The 25,705-nt window shown below is 46.7% G+C and overlaps 1 protein-coding gene across 5 annotated transcripts in view; it reads right to left on the bottom strand.

Moving 5' to 3' along the window:
- LanA (laminin subunit alpha) overlaps positions 1-25,705 on the bottom strand; it is a 550,694-nt gene that overhangs the window by 251,226 nt on the left and 273,763 nt on the right. For all 5 annotated transcript variants that reach the window (XM_069308774.1, XM_069308775.1, XM_069308777.1 and 2 more), the window contains 3 exons: positions 22,540-22,690; positions 21,328-21,439; positions 13,538-13,652 (listed from right to left, as the gene is read on the bottom strand). In XM_069308774.1, coding sequence (XP_069164875.1) covers positions 13,538-13,652; positions 21,328-21,439; positions 22,540-22,690 — 378 coding nt within the window. The remainder of the gene's footprint in view (positions 1-13,537; positions 13,653-21,327; positions 21,440-22,539; positions 22,691-25,705) is intronic.

Below are 25,705 nucleotides of genomic sequence, written 5' to 3'. Positions count from 1 at the left end.
ATGGTGACGATTTTATTCCTAATATTCCTCACTTTGACGATAAAGATGTAGGGATTACAAACCTTTTCCCTAATCAAGGTGAGGACATGGCTGAGATGGAATATTTTACAGCATTCTATGATGAACCACTCATGGAATACATTGTACACCAAACGAACCTGCATGCTGCTTACCTGATTGAGAGGGAAATCACAGAATTTTCACGACTGCAGCGTTGGAAAAATACCACAGTGGCGGAAATGTATGTGTTTTTGGCACTCTGTTTGTTGATGAAGCACTGTCACAAACATGCAATAAATGACTATTGGAGCAAGGACAAGACAATACCAACACCTTTATTCGGGAAATATATGTCACGAGACAGGTTTCAGATACTCCTCAGGTGTCTACATTTTGGAAGTGTTCAGGACCGAACACCTGATGATAGACTGTGGCGAGTGAGGCACTACATGAACGATGTTATTGGAAAATTCAGAGATTTTTACGTACCAGCACAGAAGCTGGTGGTTGATGAATCTCTCATACTTTTCAAGGGACGTGTTCCATTCAAACAGTACATTCCCTCAAAACGAAACCGATTTGGCCTGAAATTTTTTGTTCTTTGTGATTGTGAGACAGGATACGTGTTACACATGATTCTGTACTCGGCTAGTGATGTAGACATTCCCGGTAACGACGAACATGGATTCTCGGGGAGTGTAGTGAAGACCATCATGGCTCCGTGGATGAACAAGGGACACATTTTATACACAGATAATTACTATACAAGTCCCTTGCTAGCTCGGTTCTTGCTAGAAAATAGAACCGGATTGGTTGGTACAGTAAAGCCACAACGAAGGGAAATGCCTGTGTTTGACAACGACATTGCAGTTGGTGAGTGTCAGAGAAGGAAAAGTGATAACATTCTGTCAGTTCGGTGGAAAGACAAAAGAGAGGTGAACTTGTTGACAACAATTCATGATGGAACAATGGTGAACAGTGGGAAAGTGAGCCATAAAACAAACGCACCACTATATAAGCCAGACTGTGTTTTAGACTATAATATCAACATGCGGTTGATTGATAAATCAGACATGATGATTGGCACTGCAGAGTGTGTGCGGAAGACATGTAGGTGGACGAAAAAAGTGTTCTTCCATCTTGTGGACATGAGCATGCTGAACTGTTTCAACATGTACCTTGTGAGAACTGGACGTAAGCCCACTTTCCGTGACTTTGTATTTGATGCTGCAATACAGTTATTAGGAAAGTTTGCAAAAGATGTCCCAGGTATTCAGCGGCCCATCATAAACCCACTGTTGCAGCATGCTGGTACTCCACGCCTCGCTCACACTGAAGGCTTCCTAGCACACAAACTTAAGTATTTGCCACCTGGTGTGAAGCGTGCAATAGCCCAACGTGATTGCTTGGTGTGTAAAACAACGACACGTAGAGACAAGAAACGGAAGCTTGTGCAAACATGGTGTGAAACGTGTGGTATCCCATTATGTGCTGTCGACTGCTTCAATGACTACCACAGTCTAGAAATCTTCTAAGTGTGCTTCAAAGTGTGTATAGCGTGTGCGAGTGTGTAAATATGTAAACATATAAGCAGAACATATAATATAATAGACTGTAATGACATATTATATTGCCGTAATTGAAAACATTTGTGTGCGCCTGTGTATACTCAAATATGCAACAATTATTGATACAAAATATGTTCAAACAGTATTTGAAACACAATTAGTGAAAAAAATTAGATAAAATGCGCTTAGACATTGTAAATAAATAGCGCGAAAATATATTTGTGGCAACTCTGGCTGTTTGAGGACCGCGCGCAACATCTCCCGGGCGTGTACTGCATGAGCGACCATGCAGATTGTGACGTCATCGCAGAGCTTCTCGGCTCTATTGCAACAAAAGTAAGTACAATAGAATTTTTTTTTTATTTTTCCCGTGATCAGTGAACAGAACTTAACAGATTAGCAAAAAAAAAAAATTTTTTTTTTTTTCAAAATGACATGCGCCTGTGTGGATAGCAGGATATTAGACCCCGAGCATGTTAAGGGTTAACATGTTGATACAAGAATGTTTCCAGGATGAGGTCTACAAATTTACAGGTCCAAAAATCTTCTGTTTTAGCTTCATATGCTTCCCAGTCTATGGATTTCAAGTTGAAGTCACTGACTATCAACAGTCGTGATCTATCGTTATATCAGAATGGAGAAATGTCACAAGTGGAGTACCACAGGGTTCAGTTCTTGCACCAGTGATGTTTATTGTGTACATAAATGATCTACCAGTTGGTATACAGAATTATATGAACATGTTTGCTGATGATGCTAAGATAATAGGAAGGATAAGAAATTTAGATGACTGTCATGCCCTTCAAAAAGACCTGGACAAAATAAGTATATGGAGCACCACTTGGCAAATGGAATTTAATGTTAATAAATGTCATGTTATGGAATGTGGAATAGGAGAACATAGACCCCACACAACCTACGCTTTGTCATAGGTTCGTATCCTGGCCTGGGGAGGATTTACTGGGCGCAAATCCTTAACTGTAGCCCCTGTTTAACTCAACAGTAAAATGGGTACTTGGTTGCAACAACAATTCTTCGCAGCGGGGATCGTATTCCAGGGACCTGCCCGAAACACTATGCATACTAGTGGCTGTACAAGAATGTAACAACTTTTGTATATATCTCAAAAAAAAAACAAAAAAAACAAAAAAACAGTGTTGAATGTAATGAAACGCCATTTTCTGGGTGAGCCCCGGAGGCTCCCTGGAGCTTATCAGGTTAATGTATGTTATATTAGACCGGGACATTAGCTAAGGAGTTCAGACCTACCAGGGACAAGCGCCAGAACCTGGCCCCTTCAGAGAGGTTTCAGGGAGCAATGGCCCTGGAAAACCCCCTTGTGGTTGGGGGTTTTCCTTATCTGCCATCGACTGGGGTAAGGCACCCAGAAAGGTAAGCATGACAAAACAAACCCCACATGGTAAAAAACAAACAAAAAACCGAACAGAGAGGTAGAAACTCCCTACAATCCCAAGGAAACAAGCAAACAAGCAAACATCACACTTTACTGCCACGCCGATCGTACGTGCAGCTCTCCCCACCCCAAGAGGCGGAGGGGGGAGCTCGGACCTACCGCGCCGGCTGCCAAGCTTCAGTTCAGAAGCTAAGCTTCAACCAACAGCGAAAAATCGCCGACCGGTGGGAGGGAGGTTTGCAAGGGAGCCTCCGGGGCTCACCCAGAAAATGGCGTTTCATTATATTCAACGCTGGTTTTCTGTGAGGAGCCCCTACGGCTCCCTGGAGCTTCATACCCAAAGAGAAGGAAAAGAAAGGGCTAACACAGGAGGTGGCCGCCACAAACTCCGCAACGCGAAGCCGAGACAACAGGATGCAACCTGCGACCCAAGGCAACAAGAACGCACTGGAGCAGATGCGCATAAAGAATGGGCGGCCAAGAACCTGTGCAACCCTCAATTCCCTGCGCCCAAAATGAGCCCTAGACATCAACATAGCAGCAAAAGCTGCAAACGTCCAAACAGCACGGGCACAAAGACAGACCGCAAGCTGGAAGACTAATAAACTCTGCGGACGACCTGCGAGACCCGAGCCCTGAAACAGGGAACGAGGGGAACCGGATCAAACCAAAGCACATCCCCAGACACGGTACGCAGGTAACGGCAAAAAGCGCAATCGGACAACACAGAACGCACCCCCAGCCGAACCAATCAAGCATCAATAACCCAAGAACCCCTCCGGCGTCTCGACCGTCGCCAGGACGGAGAAAGGCTGCACACGTACAAATCTACCGCCAGTACCAAGGAGCAGAAACCTGAACCGAAGGGGCTACCACAAACTGAGGAGAAGAAGAAGACACCCTGATCAAGGACCAGGATGGCACAGGCGACGCATGAGCAGGCTGGAGGTGAAACAAAACACGAGAAAGCGTACAAAACGGGGCAGATGTAATGTCCACCCCGAACGCAAGCCGGAGCAGCTCCACCAGCGCCACATAAAACGAGGCAACAGTAAGAAAACATCAAATAACTGTAGTCCAGAAAATCCAAGAAAGGACAAGACAACCCAATGCGAAGGAGAAGACAATGTACAAAGAGCAAGAAAAAGTGCATAGAAAGACCAGGAACGTCAGACTGTCGCCAAGACGAAGCTCGCAGGTGGGACACCGTCAACAAGGCAACCTGAACACCACAGAGATGGTGATACCCGCATCAAAATACCAGAAGCAAAGAGCCGAGGAGAAGGTCGAACCAGACACGTACAGGACCGATTCGACCTGCCAAAAGAGGCAGGGCCGCGGGAAAACGCCCTGGGTTCGGACACCTAACAAGCAGCGTCTGAAAAGAAGCTGGGCCGGCCACCAAGGAACCATAAGGACTGCTCTCGTGGGAATGGGCTGCAACCGAGCCAGAACCCGAAGCAACAGCTGGACTAGGAGAAGAGGAACAGGTACCTCCACCTCGACCAGTCCTGCCGACAAGCATCCAACGTGAACGCCTCGCAGGTGGGTAAGGGCGTCAGATAAAATGGGCGACGCCTAGACCACGCCGACTCGAAGAACGTCCATGGCCAGGAGTCCATACGTCCGGCAGAGCCAACAAAGCGAGTCGGCGATGACTGGCCAATCCGCGAACAGAGGAATGAACCGAGACAGATGTCTGTCAGGACACAGGACACACCCCGGACATGAAACTCACGGTTAGCCAAACCCCGAGAATCCAGCAAAACGAGCCACTCCAAGGAACCAACCCAAAGGTCAACACCTAAGAGAAACCCTGTGATTCCGGCAAGAACCCCAGAGAACAGTCCGAATGGAGCTGAATGGTAGAGCACCAAGTGACCCAAACTTTCCGAAGCGCAAACCAGACAGCCACGAACTCCCGAACCGTGCTGTGAACCCAACGGACGGACAGACTCCACCATCCCTGGACGACCTAGTGAGCACTGGTCACAAAGCCCCAGCCGAGTGATGACCCTTTCGTGAACACATCGAGCGAAGGCTCAGGGAGGTGCCAAGGCACGGAACCCCGAAAACCCCAAAGAGGAAGCTGGTGACGCAGCACCAACACAAGATCCCTGGAGGAATGAACCCAACGATTGCAAGAGGCGGAAGGGAAGTCTCCGAAGGAACCAAACAGACGCCGAAGCCAAACCCGACCCCGCGGGCAGACCAGCACGTCAAAGTTCAGACTCCCGCACAACTACTCGAGCAATCCGGGACCCCCTCATGCACAGCCGAAGGTGGAACTACAGCCGCAATAAAACTTCTGAAGGGAAAGACAAGGAGTGGCCCAATAGCCCTAAACAAGGCCCAGGTCCGAACCCGGGACGGAAACAGATGGAATGACTTCCAGATCACCAGGAAATCAAACCCGGCGATCTGGAAAGAACCACACCCCTGGCGAGTAGACAAGCGGACCAACTGGGAGCGCACACCAACCAGTCGTCAAGGTAGGCCAGACACCAAATCTCAAGCAGACTCAGACAGGGCACCAAAATCCGGTAAAGATGCAAAATACACCAATTGCCAATAATTGACCTGGAGGTCCAGGGCCACCATCCAGGCACCCAGCCCCATCAGAAGCCGGACAGGAGACAACAATCCTCCTAGGAGGGCAGAGAAACCAGGGCGCAACTGAAGAATTCCAGAAGAACCGCAGATTCGAAAGGCCCATGTCTGCAAAGAGCAGACGGAAACCCCAGAAGGATGGGGCGGATCGGTGTGGCAGTAAAGTATGATGTTTGCTTGTTTCCTTGGGATTGTAGGGAGTTTCTACCTCTCTGTTCGGTTTTTTGTTTTAGTTTTTTACCATGTGGGGTTTGTTTTGTCATGCCTACCTTTCTGGGTGCCTGACCCCAGTCGATGGCAGATAAGGAAAACCCTAACCACAAGAGGGTTTTCCAGTGTCATTGCTCCCTGAAACCTCTCTGAAGGGGTCAGGTTCTGGCGCTGGTCCCTGGTAGGTCTGAACTCCTTAGCTAGTGTCCCGGTCTAATATAACATACATTAGCCCGATAAGCTCCAGGAAGCCGTAGGGGCTCCTCATAGAAAAAAAAGTAACAGTACTTGGAAACCTGTTCCAAAAATCTATAATCCTATATTTGAATAACTATTCACTCTCTCATTTTCTGCATCTAAACTTGTATTGTCAATTTGTATCCACTGTTTATTGTTCCACTTTGTGTTGATATGAGTGACAAACCAGTGATCCGACTTGAGTAATGAGTGTATACATACTGTAGTTAGGGAGAGAATTGCCAATGGTTACCATGCTGTTGTCTGTTTTAGTAACTCTACCTTCATGGTGGTTTTTCTCTTGGGTACTGTAGTTAATCCTAGATTCCCACACTCCTCTGCTTCTACTGAGGGAGGCCCATTCTGGTCCTGGTCCCTGGGAGGTGCTCATGATTTAATGATGCCTGGTGTAGTTCTAAAGCACATCAGCTAGGGAAGGAAGCTACAAAGGGACAACCATCTAAAGGCCTCATCCCACCTCCTCCCCTCTATGGAAGAGGAAAGGGGGGGGGAAGCCCCAGACCAATGCACTGGCTCCCATTACACCTCAGTTTGTGGCTGAAGCGCTCTGGGGGCGGATGTCGCTCTGACCTCAGTTTGTGGCTGAAGCGCTCTGGGGGCAAATGTCGCTCTGGCCCAAGTTTCTTGCCAGGAGTATTATACAGTATTGAAGGCTGCATGTGCTTAGGACTCCTTCCCTAAGCTCCTTGTGAGTACTACCCTTAAGTTCTAGGATTTCTTTTCATGGTGCTCTTGGGCTTCACTTCTGTAGGGGTTGCTGCTGCTTGGCAGTTGCAAGGATTGGCCCCAACTGGCCCCAGCTTGGGGCCAGCTGGGGCCCTCTTACCTCCAGCAAGACCTGGAGTATGCCTTTGTGCTGGATCCATCCTCCTTTGAGTACGGTTTTTCATCCCCGTATTGGGTGCGTTATGAGGTTCTGGGGGTCTTCATGGATGGCAGAATTCCTTTTTTTCCTCAGGGAGCATAGCACAGGTTTTGTCTACGCTTGAATGGCGGAAGGCTATTACCGTTCAGCAGGTTTATCTGGGGGGCGATTTGGAGCGCTTCAATGCATGCCTTTTTGCCCCATGCTTCCTCAGGATGTTGGCCTTCAGCAACTGCACATGCAGGTCCCTGCTCTTTTGGCTACCTTGGCTACTGAGGACTTTCATGCCCACGGGCATTTGGCCTCGGTAATGCATTTCTTTTCCCTTCTCGAGTTGTCCTCAGACTGGCTTGGGGGAGGACGTGGAAGCGTTGAGTGCTGGGCCTTTGTCTGGGGCACTGGCCATGGCGGCTATGGCATCGGCTGTGCTGTTGAAGCTGTTTGTGCTGAATCTCCAGGAGGTGGTCTCTCGGTTCTTTGCCTTTCGCCACACATGTCGTCAGGCTGTCCTTGCTCTCTCCTTACACACAGTTGGGCTCTCGCTCTTAGGTTTTCTTCACCCTTTTGTCCATTATTGTTTACTGAGTGTGCTGTGACATCCTCTATTAGATTTGTTGGCCATCCGGGGTGGCCTTTCTCAGGCCTCTCGGAAGGGTCATGCCAAGTTTAAGGGTTCTTCTAGTCAAGATGGCCTTTTGGTGCCAGTTTCTCAGCCGGCACCTCCCTCAGAACCGACGTCATCTAGTCAGTGCACTCCTCGGTCAGTTTGTAGGCCATCATTTTGTAAGGGGCATCGGCCCTTTTGCGGTTCACCCCTTTCATGAGGCTCGGGGGGGTGGGGGGGGGGGGATCTCGCTGTGTTTGCTCATGCTTGGTCCTGCAATTCGTGGGCGTTTTGGGTCGTGTCCTCCAGTCTGTGGTGGCAGTGGACAGCTCCTCCCTCTTTGAGGGGTTCAGGGCTGACAGGGCAGGCTTCTTCCCCTTCGCTTCATCGGGTCATCCTAGAGTGGGTACACTTGGGCGCTGTTGAACCGGCTTTGTCCCATAGGTGGGTTTCCAGCCTGTTTCCAGTACAAAAAGGGGGACTGTGCAGGACTGTGCAGATCTGAGGTTCATTCTGGACTTGTCCCATCTGAACCGCTGAATTCCTTGCCCCTCCTTTTGAATGACAACTTTGTCCCAAGTCCGACTCCTCTTGGAACCAGGCTCCTAGATGGTGTCTCTGGACCTCCGGGACATGAACAAGGCACGTCTCAATTCATCCGGGATTCCGGGACTGGCTCAGTTTCATTGTAGGGCTGCATGCTTACTGCTGTCATTGTCTTCCATTGGCCATGAATCTGGCACTTCGCATTTTCATGTATCTTACCTGGGTCGTGGTGGTCTGTCTGCATCTGCTAGGGATTCAGGTTCTGGCCTACCTTGACGACTGGCTGGTGTGAGCTCCCTGCCAGTCTTCTTCTCTGCTCGCCAGAGGTTTGGCGAGCAGACACAGGCTTCTGTGTCTCTCCTTCTTATTGCATTGCTGCAGCTGCAGTCCCGCCTTCAGCTGTTTCTGGAGTCCCAAGCCACTCGTCAGTTGCTCAAGCAGTTGGTGAGAGTTTGAACTTCGTCATGCTGTTTAACCCGCCGGTCCTAGTATGGCTTCGGTGCCTGTTCTGGTTCTTTTGGGGCCATCACTTCCTCCTCCTCTTGCGACTGCTGGGTTTGCCCCCGGGGGGGGCCTTGTGTCGGCTGCTGCACCTCTCCAAACCCTCACTCGATGTGTTTATGGATGCCTCATCTCTCAAATGGTGCTTTGTGACCAGTGCTCACCAGGCCAGCCGGGGGCGGTGGGGTCCATCCTTCCGTTGGACTCACAGCACGGTACAGGAGTTTGCGGCAGTTTGGCTTTCGATGCTGAGGATTCGGGTCGCACGGGGTTCTACGATCTAGCTCCATTCGGACTGCACTCTAGTGGTTCATTGTCTGAGCCACAAGGATAGACAATGGCAGATATGGAAAACCCCAACCACAAGGGTGAACAAGCACGCATCTCATCCCCAGGAAAACCTGAACGACCGTAGTCAACTCTTGCCATTCAACTGCGCAGTTTGACAGAACGAATGCCAAACCCTCAATGAAAGAAAAGGCAGTCTGCCAGCCAGGAAGACTCTGGCACCGTGTAACGTACCCAATCAGAAAAAGAGGAGTTAAACTCAAAAGAAGAAGGCTTCATTATCGATGCATAATCTGCATCTCACAGGAGGTAAGCTGCAAGGGCGTCCTACACCTTCCTCGGTGGGATGTGGAAAGCCAAAAACCTCCAGAAGGAGGGAACTGAAGAACCCAAGTGAACTCGGAACCGAACTCGGGGAGGAGTTGAACTCATAACAACATCGTACAGGGAGGTGAGAGATAGGAAAACCCCTCCCCCTGTAACAACAAGCACTGCGCCGAGGGTACCAAACACCCAAGCAGGGACAAGTGGGGGTCCAGGCCCCTCCAAGTCAAGTCCTCCCCAGCCCCAGAATCCTCCATGTCAGGACCCGGGGCGGAGCCGTCCTCCAAACCTTCTGCCTCTGGAGAAAAAGCAGAGTCCACCGGAAAAGCAGGGATGAAGGAGGCCCACTGGCATGGCCCAAAAGCTCCGGCAGGAGGACCAGGCTCGAATGCCTATGCCGCCGTTTCGGAAGAGAAAATCCCTAAAGCCGCCCAAGTCTCACTACCAGTATAATTCTGCGGGGCAGCTGCGGGAAATCCGGAAAGGCAACCAACCTCGCATGTTGCTGCAATATAAACTTCGCATGCAACGCTAAAGCTGCCTGCACCCGAATATCAGTCTTGGTGGACTGGGTAATTGGAGTACAAGCAAAGAACACCGCTCGCAGGATTCCGGATCAAACGTGTCACTGACCTCAACAGGCAGCACGGCGTAGGCAGATGGTGAGTTTCACCCTGAGACAAGAGGACAAAGCAACCTTCAAACTCGCATAAGACAAGGTGGGACTCAGAGGTCTTCTACATCGTACCACTGAGCCCCAAAGGGGGTTTCCAGGGCCCTTAGGCTGACTGCTCAGGGAAGCCCAGGCAGGCAATCACCGAGCAGCAACAGAAATACACGGAGGTAGTTGCTCGAGAACGGCTCATGGAAAATAACCCTGAAGCAGCAAAGGCAGTACTTACAGGGCACCTAGGGGAAGGTAGTCCTAGGTACATGCAGCCCCAGTACTGTGTGATACTTCTGGCTCACACACCACCAACACAGAGCAACAACACCACACTGCAGCACTGCGCAAAGAGTGAAGCCAGAGCGATCGACCGTCACCAACACAACAGCCTCTTAAACTGAGGAGAGTTACCAGCGTGGAGGTCTGGGAACCCCCCCCCCCATCCACCTCACTGAGGGGGGGTGTGCAGACGGATGCACGGCAGTTGTGCTGATGTCATTGTTTGTTTCCTTAATTTTGATTGGGGAGTTCTGTTTGCTATTTTGGCTTTCGGTTTGCAATTTTTGACCAGCAGTAGTTTGTTTTGAAATTCCTACCTTTTTGGGTGCCTGGCCTGGTATATGGCAGATAAAGACTGCTTCCAATTATATGGGGGTATGGGGGTGTCTTTAGGCCATTGCTCCTCGTACCTCTCTTGAGGGGGCCAGGTTCTGGCTCTAGTCCTCGGTAAGCTTAGAACTCCTTCGATTGACTAATGCCACGGTCTAATATATACACATCAGCCTAGTATAGCTCCGGGGAGCTGAAGGGGCTCTCCACAGAAAAGGGACATACCTGGAAGGGGGCCGTCACTCGCTCTTCAACTCGAAGTCGAGACAACTTACTGCAACCTGTGACTCAAGGATACACATGCCCGAGAAGGGCCAGGAACATTATCAAGGTACCGTGTGGCCAGGACCCTCCAAAAGTCCCATGCCTGAATGTTGGCCCAGGACATATTACCAAAAACAGCAGCCAAAGCCAGAAACTTACAAGGCCGTCCCCGAATTTGGGACAACAGGCTTACGGCGACCAAAGGAATTCTGAACCCTGGCGCGATCCTTCTGGGCAAGACCACCACAGCCTTCCCGGAGAACCAACAAGTCAAAAATAGGCTGACAACTAGACAAAGCTGTCTGCAGAAAATGCACCACCGCAGACACTACAAACAGCAACGGACAAAAAGAGGAAAAAATCTAAGAGCCATGGCCCAAGAGAATTCCAAAGAGAGGACAATCACCACCTGCCAGCAAGCGAGGCTCAAAGCAAAGAACAGAGACACTGCTTCCTTCAGAATCGACGCAAACAACTTAACACTTTCGCGCTCTCCGCAAAGGTCACTCAGCCAACCGAATGTGCGCGCTGCGTTTTTATCGCTTAAGCGTAAAAACAAAAATGTGTATACTCTTTTTACTCTTCTGACCTTAGTTCTCATGCTACGTATTTCATTTTGGTACCAACGTGTTCGCAATAAAATTCTCTAGAAGAACATCAGTAAAATAAGTCACGAAACATATAGGGATACCAGCACCAAATAAATAACTACGTAGATGACTCACCGTGAGCGCCCATAAGCAACAAAATGTTTTTACTCTTGGGATTGTAATCACCTCCACACTTGTTCTACAGCGTTAATTTTGGTATCAATGGACTCGCAATGAAATTCCCAACACGGTGATATGAATATAAGCGTAGAATAATGATGCAGCCCACCCGCAAGAGTGTGGGAAGTGGTGAAATTGTTACCCGGTATCGGTGACGGGACGACGCACGGCGCTTTGAAAGTTTATACTTACTGTATTTCACTCTCATGACATTAATTTTCTATGTACGTCATTCATTTTTATATCAATGTGTTCGCAATAGAATGTTCTATGTGCCCATAGGTAAAAAATATCAACAAAGCGTAAGTTAGAATAGCGACAAATATAAAACAACGCTGGAACATATCAGTGAGCGTCAAACACACACGAAATATTTTTACTTTTGTTATGTTTGTCAAGTTTATACTTGTTGCACACAGTTATTTTTGGTTGTATCGTAACGCACCCAGTAAGGAAAAGTTACTGGGTGCCAAACAAGTGGAGCCAAATTCAAAAGAAGAAGGATCCATTATCAAGACATAATCCAGGTCTTGTAGGAGGTAAGCAACAAGGGCCTCCTGCACCTTTCTTGGCAGGATGTGGGAAGCTTAAACCCTCCGGAAGAAAGGAACCGAGGAACCCAAGGGAACCCAGAACCGAACCCAGGAAGGAGTCGAACCTATGTCAAACTCGTACAAGGAGGGACCTGGTAGGAAAAGGTTGGAAAACTCCTTCCCCTTTAACAACAAACCCTGCCCTGAGGGTACCAAGACCCAAGCAGGGTCAAATGTGGCCCCAAGCCCCCCCAAGTCAACTCCTCTCCAGCCCCGGGATCCTCCACATTAGGACCTGGGGTCAAGTCATCCTTCAAACTCTCTGCCTCTGGAGAAAAGGCAGAGTCCACTGGAAAAACAGGGATGAAAAGGGTTTGCTGGCACGACCCAAAAGCTCCGGCAGGAGGAACACGCTCAAATGCCTCCGCCGCCGATCCAGAAGGGGCAGTCCCCAAAGCCGCCTGCTTCTCACCACCAAGAAAACCCTACCTCGACTTAGAAACCCTCACCCTGCCCTGACTTAGAAACCCTCACCCTGCCCTGACTTAGAAACCCTCACCCTGCCCTGACTTAGAAACCCTCACCCTGCCCTGACTTAGAAACCCTCACCCTGCCCTGACTTAGAAACCCTCACCCTGCCCTGACTTAGAAACCCTCAGATGTTTGGGAGCCAGGATCAAGAGGTAAGAGCTGGATGAACCACAGCAGGAGAAGGACAAGGGGGCACGGAGGAAACCAAAATTAAAGCGACTAACACCCCCTCAAGTCTGGGTCCTTAAAACCAAAGAGGGGCAGCCACGGGGCATCCAGAAAGGCAATTAATTTAGAGCATTGCAGCAACCTAAACCGCGCATGCAACAAAAATGCTGCTTGCACCCAATCAACAGCATTATTGGACTGGGTGAACAGGAGTTCACCCAGTCTATAAAAGTTACTGTAACTGATTCACTTTATTAAAAAATTGGAGATAACAAAGGTGGTGATAATAATGGTCTGGGAGGCTGCAGCACACCTAGTGAGCGCTCAGCCTCTACTGGATACACTCGCTGTATCGTCCTCACCTGTGCTGTATCACCTGTATCTGACTCTTGTGTTGGGTCTTTATTGTGCCTTGTTTCATTAATATCACTACCCTTATCTTCTTCCATTCACTGGAGGCCTCAGGCATTCATTTCATAATCAACCTACCGCAACACCTGCTGCGAGTAATGTCGGGCTGTGCAGTGTAGTGGTTAAATACCTGCACTGCACACAGAAACAAACACTAAGACAAACAAACACACTCCTCAACAGGATGTATGCTGTGTGCATCATGTGTCACAAGATATCTGGTCTAAGAAACATACAGGGTTTTTCTGTGACTTCTTTAATAATGAGAAATAATGAAAATATTCAGGATTTTTAGAAGTAGTTAGAAAGGTGGAATGTTAAAATACAAAAAACAATGATTGTATGCCTACTATCTCAAGAAATATAAATATCTTCAAGAATTCTTTGATTATTTACCTCAAATTCAGTGATTGTAGGTTGAATGAGTCTTGAGAGTTCTTCTGTTGTATCAAGCAGAGCATGAACACATTCTTCACATTCATGACATCCCACACCATCAACAAGAACCCATCTGAGAAAGACAAACAATTCATTTGTTGCTTGCACAGATTAAACATTTATAAATCTTAAGTCAGAAGTTAAAATAGGAAATTAACAATTCTTTTGATTTATAACCTATACTGTACCTCCTTGCTCATGATATACAGTATGATATAATGACAGGCATCTTATTTTATTAATTACTGTATATCAGTGAATTTTGTAGATTAATGTAATTCTCTTAAGAACTGTAATTACCTGTGTAACTACCCAAGTGTATTTACATGATGTGAGCTACACTTGTGGTGTTCTGTCTTTCCAGCACTCATTATCATATGACATTTAAAACCACTGATGCGTTTGGCCTCCACCACCTCACTTAACTTGTTCCAACTGTCTACCACTCTGTTTTCAAAAGTGAACTTTCTGATTTTTTGGGCAGCTTTGTTTCCTTAGTTTGAACCAATGTCCTCTTGTTTTTGAAGCTGCAAACTGCAAAAATTCTTCTTTGTCAATTTTATCAATTCCTGTTACTATTTGGTAAGTAGCGATCATTTTGCCTCATTTTCTTCTATCATCTAACTTTGGTATATCTGATGCCTCTAACCTCTCTTTGTAGCTCTTATTATTCAGTTCTAGAAGCAATTTTGTTGTGTCTTTGCACCTTTCCCGTTTAGCTGACACGCAAGGAAAGTTTTTACCGGGCACCTAGGGGAAGATAGCCCTAAGCGCATGCAGCCCAGCATACCAAAGAACACCTGGCCACCACACCACACAAAGTTGGCAAAGTCACAAACACCAAAGCCAGTCAATAATTTGAGGCCAGAGGAGACTTGCTGACACTGGCACATCAGTCTATGAACTTGGGGTGGAGCAGCTGGCTCGCCTGAGCAAGGGCACTAGTTGAATGACAATTCGCTAGTTTCATTGTTTTCTTTTGGGGCGAGTTCTTTGGCTCTGCTTGGATGCAGGTTGCAATTTTAACCAGTTGGGGTTTGTATCGTTTTGCCTACCTTTCTGGTGTTTTTCCCCAGTCGATGGCAGACATGACAAACTCTAAATGTAGAGTGCTCATATGGCCATTGCTCCATGCATCTCTCTGAGTGGATCAGATTCTGGCTCTGGTCTCTGGTAGGAACACAGAACTCCAGGGACTGATGACACCAAACTAATATGGCACATGTCAGTTTGATAGCACCAAGGAGGCACCGGGGCCCCCCGCAGAAAAAGTTTCTAAAACAGTTGGCATTCTTTCTAAAAACAGATATTATGTATCTTGCCCTGCCCTGGTAACACTATCACTCTCTCATCTACCTTATCTCCTTATTATCTTATTATTCTTATCTCAATTATGGTATCTGTGCTTGGGGGTTCTAATTCCAAAAATCATCTACGTTCTCTAATTACTCAACAAAAATCTGCTATTAACAATAACAAACAATAACAAACTCAGGCCCCAGACAGCACTTGGCCTCCCTACTTAAATCTTTGAATATGTTAGATATTAAGTTACTGTACATCCTCTCAAGTAAACTCCAAATACCCATTTAATATTCCAAGAGCATGACTTTACCAAACTAGAAGTGCTCTGCAAATCAAGGAACCCAGAATGTGGAATGACCTTCCCAATCAAGTCAAAGACCGTACCTCTCTCAACCAGTTTAACACTTTGGTCCAGTGGGGACAAAATTTGCATCTATAAAAAACCTCTCCAGATGTCTGCTGGGGGATGCACGGTGTGTCCACAATTATTATACAGTGGAACCTCAAGTGACGAGTGTCTCCATCTATGAGTATTCGAGTAACGAGCGAGCCACTTGCCAAAAATTTGTCTCAATTGACGAGCTTCCGCTCTATTACCGAGAAAACCATGTCATGCTTCCTAGCATTCCCGCTGGTTCTCGCAAATTCTCGGACACCTCCAATGATGCAAATTAATGTTTATTTTATTTTTTAAAGATGCTAATGATGCTGGGATGTAAAGGGGTGACTGCTGTAATGTTGCAAAGCATTTATATTTTTTTTAGAAAAAAAATTTGAAAAAATTTGAAAAAATTTGAAAAAAAGAACAAATGTCAAAAAGGTTCATTTAGTGTATATCAGGCAGGCTGCTCCATGTTTCCTAAAAAAAAAAAAAAAAAAAAACAGCGTTGAATGTAATGAAACGCCATTTACTGGGTGAGCTCCGGAGGCTCCCTAGAGCTTATCGGGCTAATGTATGTTATATTAGACCGGGACATTAGCTATGGAGTTCAGACCTACCAGGGACCAGCGCCAGAACCTGGCCCCTTCAGAGAGGTTTCGGGGAGCAATGGCCCTGGAAAACCCCATTGTGGTTGAGGGTTTTCCTTATCTGCCATTGACCAGGGTTAAGCACCCAGAAAGGTAGGCATAACAAAACAAACCCCACATGGTAAGAAACTAAAACAAAAAATGAACAGAGAGGTAGAAACTCCCTACAATCCCAAGGAAACAAGCAATTATCACAATTTACTGCGTCGCTGGTCATCTGTGCAGCCCTCCCCTCCCCTGAGAGGGGGAAGGGGGGGCCCCAGACCTTACCGCGCCAGCTGCCTTCAGTTCAGAAACTAGGCTTCAACTAACGTGAACCCCCCCCCCCCCCCCGACCAGATGGGATGGAGGGTAGCCAGGGAGCTTCCGGGAATCACCCAGAAAATGGCGTTTCATTACATTCAACGCTGGTTTTCTGTGGGGAGCCCCTACAGCTCCTTGGAGCTACATACTAAAAGAGAAGGAAAAAAGGGACTTACCTGGGAGGCGGGGGCCACAAACTCCTCAACGCGAAGTCAAGACAACTGGCTGCAACCTGCGACCTAAAGCAACACAAGAACGCCGAGGAGCAGGAACGTTCACCAAATAACAGGCGGCCAGGACCCTGTTCGACTTCCAAAATCCACGTGCCCAAATATGAGCCCAGGACATGTTACCAAACACAGCAACCAAAGCTACAAACTTCCGAACGTCATGGGCACGAGGATAGACCGCAGGCTGGCTAGACTTAATAACCCTGCGGACAAGCTGGGAGACCCGAGCCCTGGAACAGGGAACGAGGGTAACCGGATCAACCCAAAGCACTTTCCCAGCCACCCCAGCTTGGGCGCACAGGTAACGGCGAAGAGCCGCAACCGGACACAACACATGATGCATCCCTGGCCGAACCAACCAAGCATCAATGACCCACGGACCCCTCCAGAAAGCAGCTGTCTCATACTTCGCCAGAAAAGAGGGAGAAGGCTGCAAATGGAAAAACCTACCACCAGGACCAAAATAACAGAAACCCCTGCGCCGGAGGAGAGCATGAAGCTCTTCTACCCGGCCCCCTGAGGCCAATGCCAACAAAAACAAAGCTTTGGAAAAACAATCTGGAACCAAAGGGGCCACCACAAACCGAGGAGAGGAAAGATAGGAGAGCACCCTGTCCAAGGACCAGTACAGCTCAGGCGGCGCATGAGCAGGCTGGAGGTGAAACATAGCACGAGAATGCTTATGAAACAGGGCAGATGTGACATCCACCCTGAACCCTAGCTTGAGCAACTCTGCCAGCGCCGCACGATGCGAGGCAACAGTATTAGGCATCAAATGACGGTCCTGAAAAATCCAAAAAAGAAAGGATCAACCCAATCTGAAAGATAAGACAACCTCCGAAGAGCAAGAAAATGGCGAAAAGAACGCCAGGAAACTTCATACTGTCACCGAGACAAAGCTCTCAGGTGGGACACCATCAATGAAGCCACCTGATCACCATAGAAATGTTGATACATCCGCATCACAAAGACTAGACGCGAAGAGCAGAGGAGAAGGTCGAACCAGCCCCGTACCAGACTGGGCTGACCTCCTGAAATAGGCAGAGCTGCGGGAAACACCCCAAGATCGTCACAGCCAATAGCGCCGGAAACCCAGGCTGGGCCAGCCACCAAGGGGCCACAAGGACTACTCTCCCTGGGAAGGTCCCCCAACTGAACCAGAACCCAAAGCAACAGCTGGACTGGGGGGAAGAGGTACAGGTAACCCCACCTCGACCAGTCCTCCCGAAAGGCATCCACCATGAACACCTCACAGTCGGGAAAGGGCGTCACATAGATTGGGAGACGCCAAGACCACGCCGATGCGAAGAGGTCCACATCTGGGAGACAGTACATCTGGCAGATCCAACGAAACGAGTTGTCGTCGACCGTCCATTCCATGGACAGGGGAATGAAGTGAGACAGGCCATCTGCCAGGACGTTGGACACTTCCCGGACATGAACCGCACGGAGAGCCAAACCCCGAGAATCCAGCAGATGAACCACTTGAAGGGATCAACCCCAAAGAGCCAAGGACTGAAGAGAACCCTTGCGGTTCAGGCAATGAACCACTGGAGAACAGTCCGAATGGAGGCGAATGGTCGATCCCCGAGCGACCTGAACCCTCCAAAGCGCGCAAACCAGACTGTCGCGAACTCTCGAACCGTGCTGTGAGCCCAACGGAAGGACGGACCCCACCGTCCCTGGCTAGCCTGGTGAGCACTGGTCACAAAGCCCAAGTCAAGAGACGACGCATTCGTGAACACATCGAGCGAAGGCTCGCCGAGGCGCCAAGGCACCGAACCCTGAAAACCCCGAAGAGGAAGCCGGTGACGCAGCACCCGACACAAGGCCCCCGGAGGACGAACACAACAATTGTGAGAGAGGCGCGGAAGGGACGTCCCTGAAGGAACCAAAACAGTCTTTGAAGCCAAACCCGACCAGGCGGGTAGACGAGCATGGCGAAGTTCAGACTCCCACACAACCACTCGAGCAACCCCGAGAGACCCGGGACCCCTCAGAAACAGCCGACAACAGGCCCGCAGCCACAGCAATGGCTTTGGACGGAGAGACAAGGAAGTGGTCCGAGAATCCCAAACAAGACCCAGCCAGGTTCGAACCTGGGATGGAACCAGATGGGACTTCCTCCAGTTCACCAGGAACCCGAACTTGGCGAGCTGGGAAAGAACCATATCCTCGGCGAGCAGACATGCTGACCGACTGGGAGCCCACACCAGCCAATCGTCGAGGTAGGCCAAAACCCGAATCCCTAAAAGACGCAGACGGGTTACCACAACCCGGGTCAGATGCGTGAAAATGCGAGGTTCCAGATTCAAGCCAAAAGGTAGGCAGCGAAAGCATTAAGCGTGACGCCCCACCACGAAACCTAACCAGTCCCTGAACCCCGGATGAATAGGAACGTGCCAATAAGCGTCCTTGAGGTCCAGGGACACCATCTAGGCACCCGGCTCCAACAGAAGCCAGACCTGAGACAGAGTAGTCATCCGAAAGGAGGGGCAAGGGAATCCAGGGATTCAGACGAGACAAGTCCAGAATGAACCTCAGATCCGCACAGTCCCGTTTCGGCACTAGAAACAGACAGGAAACCCACCTGAGGGACAGAGTCGTTTCAACCACACCCAAGCGCATTCACTCCAAGGCGACTTTACGAAGCGCAGCAGAAAAAATCTGCCCTGTTAGCCCTGAACCCCCCCAAAGGAGGACGGGTCGCCTAACGCCACCTCAGGCCAGATGACCCGACCGAAAAGGCCCACAAATTGTGGGACCAAGCGTGGGCAAACAGAGCAAGCCTCCCCCCATCGCCCCATCAACGGGGCGAACCGCGAAAGACCCGACACGCCTTACACCCAAACGTCGAACAGGGCGATCACTGCGCCGACCAGATGACGCGGGCCCCAAAGAGAACGTCGGCTCAGAAACTGGCACCAACGGCCCACCTCGACCAGCGGAACGCGGAATCCTGGCACGACCCCTCCGAGACTGCCGAGAACAACCGCCTCGGAGAATCAAGAAGTCCGCCATAGGACGACAACTAGACGAAGCCGCTTGCAGAAACTGAGAGACCACAGTCTCTGCAAACAGCAACGGATAAAATGAAGATGAGAACCTAAGAGCCAGGGCTCAATGCAGATTCCAGAGAGAGGGCGAGCACAGCCTGACGGCACGTGAGGCGAGAAGCAAAAAACAGAGACACCGCTTCTTTCAGGATGGGCGCAAAGAACCTCAACAGTGCAGCCGACACCCTAGCTGCCAAAGTCAATATCCCCCAAAGAATCTCGTCTCGCCAAAGTCAACTCCTCCCTAGCCCCGGGAACCTCCATGTCCGGACCCGGGGCTGAGCAGTCCTCCAAACTCTCTGCCTCTGGAAAAAAAGCAGAGTCCGCCGGAAAAGCCGGGATGAAGGGGGGCCCGCTGGCATGGCCGAAGGCTCCAGCAGGAGGAACAGGCTCGAGGTCTCTTCCATCAGAACACTGAGCCCCAATGGGGGTTTCTAGGACCCTTAGGCTGTACTGCTAAGGGAAGCCCAGGTACTGTTAACTGGTTATCCCAGAGCTACCAAGCAAACAAACTAAACTGCTGAACCCCTGTGATGTAAGCAAGCATGGTGACCTAGTGGAGGGCCACCAATATCATACAAGATCCCTCGCCAGGCAAAACAAAACAAAACAAAATAAAAAACCCGCAAAAGCACATCGTCTCCAGGTGAATAGAACCAGTTGCTATGCGTATATCAGACAGCTGCACAGTACCTCGAGTCCCAGCCAGTGATGAAACTACCTCCTACCCAAGGGCAAACAGGAGTAAGAACCACACCAGCTGAACCCCAAGGGCGGGCAATCACCGAGCAGCAACAGAACCACACGGAGATAGTTCCTGAATGGCTTAGGGAAGATAACCCTGATGCTGCAAGGGCAGTATGTACAGGGCACCTAGGGAAGGTGGCCCTGTAAGTACAGCCCCAGTACTCCTGTGTTACTCCTGGCTTGCATGATACCAAAACTGAACAACACTGCACTGCAGCACTGCTCAAAGGATGGAGCCAGAGTTCAACCATTAGCCCTCACAACAGCCTGTGAACTGAGGAGAGTTTCAGGTGTGGAGGTCTGGGATGAACCCGTCCCCCTCCCGGGGGGACGGAGGGGGGGGGTTGCGCAGATGGATGCGCAGCGTTTCTGGAGACATCATCTTGTTTCCTAGGTTTTGATTGGGGAGTTCTGTTGCTAATTCAGCATTTGGGTGAGCAAATTTTTGACCAGTAGTAGTTTGTTTTGGAATTCCTACCTTTCTGGGTGCCTGACCTGGTAGATGGCAGACAAAGATTGCTTCTAATTACACGGGTAATTGGAAACAGTCTTTGGGGGGTACTAAAGCAGTATTTAGGGGGTATCTTTAGGCTATTGCTCTTCGTGCCTCTCTTGAGGGGGCCAGGTTCTGGCTCTGGCCCCCGGTAAGCCTAGAACTCCATTGATTGACTGTTGCCATGGTCTAATATATACACATAAGCCCGGTATAGCTTCGGAGAGCCGAAGGGGCTCTCCACAGAAAATGGTTCTAAAAGCTGTCATCAGTGGGCTACAGCATTAAATTATTAATAATAATAGAAACATACCTTGCACCACTATACATAAGCCTAAAATGTCTTAAGCTGATATGCAAAGACTTTTTAAGGAATTTTACAAATTAAAACAAATATCTGCAACCAAACGGAAGTTCTACCAGACATACCTAATAATAATGCAGTAGTAATAATGATTATAGCACTAGAATAATAATAAAATCTTTATCATTGCCATTATAATTACTGTATATAGAACAAAATAAAAATTTATTTGTTCATTTAAATTTACAATAAATATTTACATTAGTTTTGTAATCCCTTACCTGTAGGGGCATCCCTCACAGTTTGTTCCTATAACACCTGGTAAACACTGGCACTGACCAGTCCCGGGGTCGCAACCAACACCTACACTGAAACCTTCACGACATGTGCATTCTGCAAGAAATCAAGTACAATAAGGACTTTAAGTACATGCTCAAGTAAAATTATACATAAGCTAGCATTGAGTGAAACGAAATGCCTCTTTCTGGTAAAGCTGCGGTAGCTCCCTGAAGCTCTTTGGAGCAGGGTATGAAGCTCTCCACCCAGACAACCCAAGAGCCAAAAAAAAAAAAAAAATGCCTTAATAAAAACATACTGGAGGGGGAGGGAACCATTGGGAGAAAGGACAAGACATTACGACTATATAGCACATGGAAGGAGTCAGGATAAGGATTTGGAATGGAATACAGGGAAAGGAATGATGGCCAAAAATCTAGACGGTCGCAAAAACATGCTGGAGCTCAGCTTAGCTCTGCATGTTTTGCATGAAAAAAGGAGATAAAACTGAGCTATACAAAAACTATGATATTAAAATAAAATAAAAATAATAATAGTCTAATATGGAACCATAGTAGAACTTCCCACCAAATCCACCCACCAAGGCCACCAAACTTCATAGAAGGTAGTTGTCTGTATTGTTGCATTTATAGTAGAATAAACTGAACTAATAAATCAAGGAATGATGACACAAAAGATTTTTTTAGATTTAGTACATAATTGCTTTCTTAAAGAACATGTTACATTTTTCAGTGTTAATAAACATATTACGTATTTCAGACGAGAGAGGAAAAATGGAGGAAACAGGTTCCTAAAAATCTTGTAAACAAACATATACTGTTTAGTGTACTTTCAAAATAAAATAGATATAAAATAAAATAAAATAGAGTGCAAAGATATGCTACTAAATGGCTCCTGGAACTTCAAAACAAACTCTGATGAGAGGCTGAAGGCATTAAATAGGCCAAAGCAAGAAGATAGGAGGAAAAGAGGTGATACTATTTTGTATGTAGTGATCGTAACAGAAATCAACAAAATATAAAATTACTGCATCAGATTTTATTTACTGCACAATATATCAGAAAAATATTAAGAGAATCAGAAGATAGTTAAAAATTAATACAATATTAATATGTTAAATTACATAAATAACTATTAGGTGATTTTCTCTTTAATATTATAAGCCATTAAAAAACTATGTGAGTTAAAAGCTTCACCTTGACATCCGTACGGAGTGTAGTTCCAGAAGCCTGGCATACAATGATCACAACGCTGGCCTGTGACTCCGCTTCTACACTCACATTGACCAGTGCCTTCATCACACTGGCTTCTCAATGATGCTACTTCACAATGGCAAGGTTGACAGCCCTGAGTAGAGTATATGAAAACAATAAGACAATAAGATTTCTATCATATTTTATTTATATATATATATATATATATATATATATATATATATATATATATATATATATATATATATATATATATATATATATATATATATACACAGGGGTACCTCAGTTTAAGAGTTTAATTCGTTCCTGGAGACGGCTCGTATTCCGAAGCTAATTTCCCCATAAGAAATAATGGGAAATGAATTAATCCATTCCTGACTACCCCAAATACCCCACATCAAACTAAATTTTTATACCTAATTCATCTAAATAAACCTACAAAACTATGTTCAAGTTATTACTTACCCTTGCTGAGGACTGCTGTTGGTGTATGGAAGATGTGAGGAGGAGGAGGGAGGAGGAGAGGTGTTACTGTTTGGAAGGGGAGTCTCATTCCATTATAACATCAGGCAGTGAGGACTTCACTGGTATGCACACTCTGGCACATTTTGCCTGCATACCACTAGGACTTGCTTGTTTTACTAAGAATCTGTCTAAAGACACTTGTTTTTCCCTACATTTTAACACTTGTCTGTATTAAGACATCACATTGTCATTTAAAAGGTCAATGCAACGGCCTGCTACAGCTTTATCTGGGTGAGTTTTTTCAACAAAAGTTTGCAGTTCTTTCCATACTTCACACATTTTCTTAATCAAGACGGGACATCCTCTACTGCCTCTACTCACAGCTATTTTCTTAGGTTGAACCTTACCAATGGCTTTCTTGAGACACATGGCGAGATATATAATGACAACTTTTATGCTCAAATGGCCAAAAAAACGACAAAAAACTGTAAATCCTTGTGAAGAATTCAGGTGGGATAGTCACTGGGCGCGAGACACTGGTAAACTGAGGCGCGATCGCCGTGCCACCATGCGCTAGTCGGCCTGTACACGTATCAACAAACTTGTGTTCCGAGGTAACCCTCGCCTTCCGAGACACATTTTCCGAGGAAATCCTGCTAGTATTCCGAAAAACTCGCATACAGGGACACTCGTGTTCCGAGGTACCATTGTATAATATAATATATATATATATATATATATATATATATATATATATATATATATATATATATATACACATATATATATATATATATATATATATATATATATATATATATATATTATAGACAAATGTTAAAATGAAGGGAAAAACAAATGTCTCGACAAATTTGTAGTGAAACAAACAAGCACTGAACCACACCCTAGTGGTATTCAGGCAAAACGTAGGAGAGAGAGTACCCCAGAGAAAACATCACTGCCTGATGTGATAATGGAAGGGGTCCCCTTACATTATCACATCAGGCAGTGATGTTTTCTCTGGGGTACTCTCTCTCCTACGTTTTGCCTTAATACCACTGGGACCTGGGTGTGGTTCAGTGCTTGTTTGTCTCACTACAAATTTGTCAAGAGACATTTGTTTTTCCCTTCATTTTAACATTTGTCTATAATGATGCATCACTTTAGCATTCATAATGTCCTTTTTCTTAGCCAGTATGGTGGATATCGTTGACTGAGATTTGTTGTACTGTACTGCCTAGCCAGTCCAACAACCCGCACACCATCTTCATATTTATGAATGATCTCTTGTTTCTGCTCTATGGTCATGCTTACATGGGATCTCATATGTTGAGCCTTACCAAAAACTTTCCTGGGACTCATGGCGTGATATATAATATTTACTTTAATGTTCAAAATGCAAAAAATCTCCACAAAAGCGAAATTTCTTATAGGCGCGATCGTCACTAAGCGGGCAGCTGTAGTAAGCTGAGGCAGGTTGCCCGTGTGACCGGGAACCACGCGCTCGGTCGACCCGAACGTGTACCAACAAATATCGTAAGTCAACGACACCATCGGATGTCAAGTCGCATTTTTCGATGAAATTTACATCGAAATTATCGTAAGTAGGGGCAATCGTAAGTTGAGGTGCCACTGTATATATATATATATATATATATATATATATATATATATATATATATATATACATTATATATATATATATATATATATATATATATGTCGTACCTAGTAGCCAGAACGCACTTCTCAGCCTACTATGCAAGGCCCGATTTGCCTAATAAGCCAAGTTTTCATGAATTAATTGTTTTTCGACAACATAACCTACCTAACCTAACCTAACCTAACTTTTTCGGCTACCTAACCCAACCTAACCTATAAAGATAGGTTAGGTTAGGTTAGGTAGGGTTGGTTAGGTTCGGTCATATATCTACTTTAAATTTAACTCCAATAAAAAAAAATTGACCTCATACATAATGAAATTGGTAACTTTATCATTTCATAAGAAAAAAATTAGAGAAAATATATTAATTCAGGAAAACTTGGCTTATTAGGCAAATCAGGCCTTGCATAGTAGGCCAAAAAGTGCATTCTGGCTACTAGGTACGACATATATATATATATATATATATATATATATATATATATATATATATATATATATATATATATTTTGTGTTTATTGTTATTGTAATTACCTAAGTGTAATTACCTAAGTGTAGTTACAGGATGAGAGCTACGCTCGTGGTGTCCCGTCTTCCCAGCACTCTTTGTCATATAACGCTTTGAAACTACTGACGGTCTTGGCCTCCACCACCTTCTCACTTAACTTATTCCAACCGTCTACCACTCTATTTGCGAAGGTGAATTTTCTTATATTTCTTCGGCATCTGTGTTTAGCTAGTTTAAATCTATGGCCTCTTGTTCTTGAAGTTCCAGGTTGTGACTCCTTGTCTGTGTGTAATTACCTAAGTGTAATTACCTAAGTGTAGTTACAGGATGAGAGCTACGCTCGTGGTGTCCCGTCTTCCCAGCACTCTTTGTCATATAACGCTTTGAAACTACTGACGGTCTTGGCCTCCACCACCTTCTCACTTAACTTGTTCCAACCGTCTACCACTCTATTTGCGAAGGTGAATTTTCTTATATTTCTTCGGCATCTGTGTTTAGCTAGTTTAAA

This window comes from Procambarus clarkii, chromosome 63, assembly GCF_040958095.1.
Source record: "Procambarus clarkii isolate CNS0578487 chromosome 63, FALCON_Pclarkii_2.0, whole genome shotgun sequence".
Lineage (NCBI taxonomy): Eukaryota > Metazoa > Arthropoda > Malacostraca > Decapoda > Cambaridae > Procambarus > Procambarus clarkii.
The sequence above is the reverse complement of the archived record's forward strand: the minus strand, read 5'-3'. Positions and strand labels throughout refer to the sequence as shown.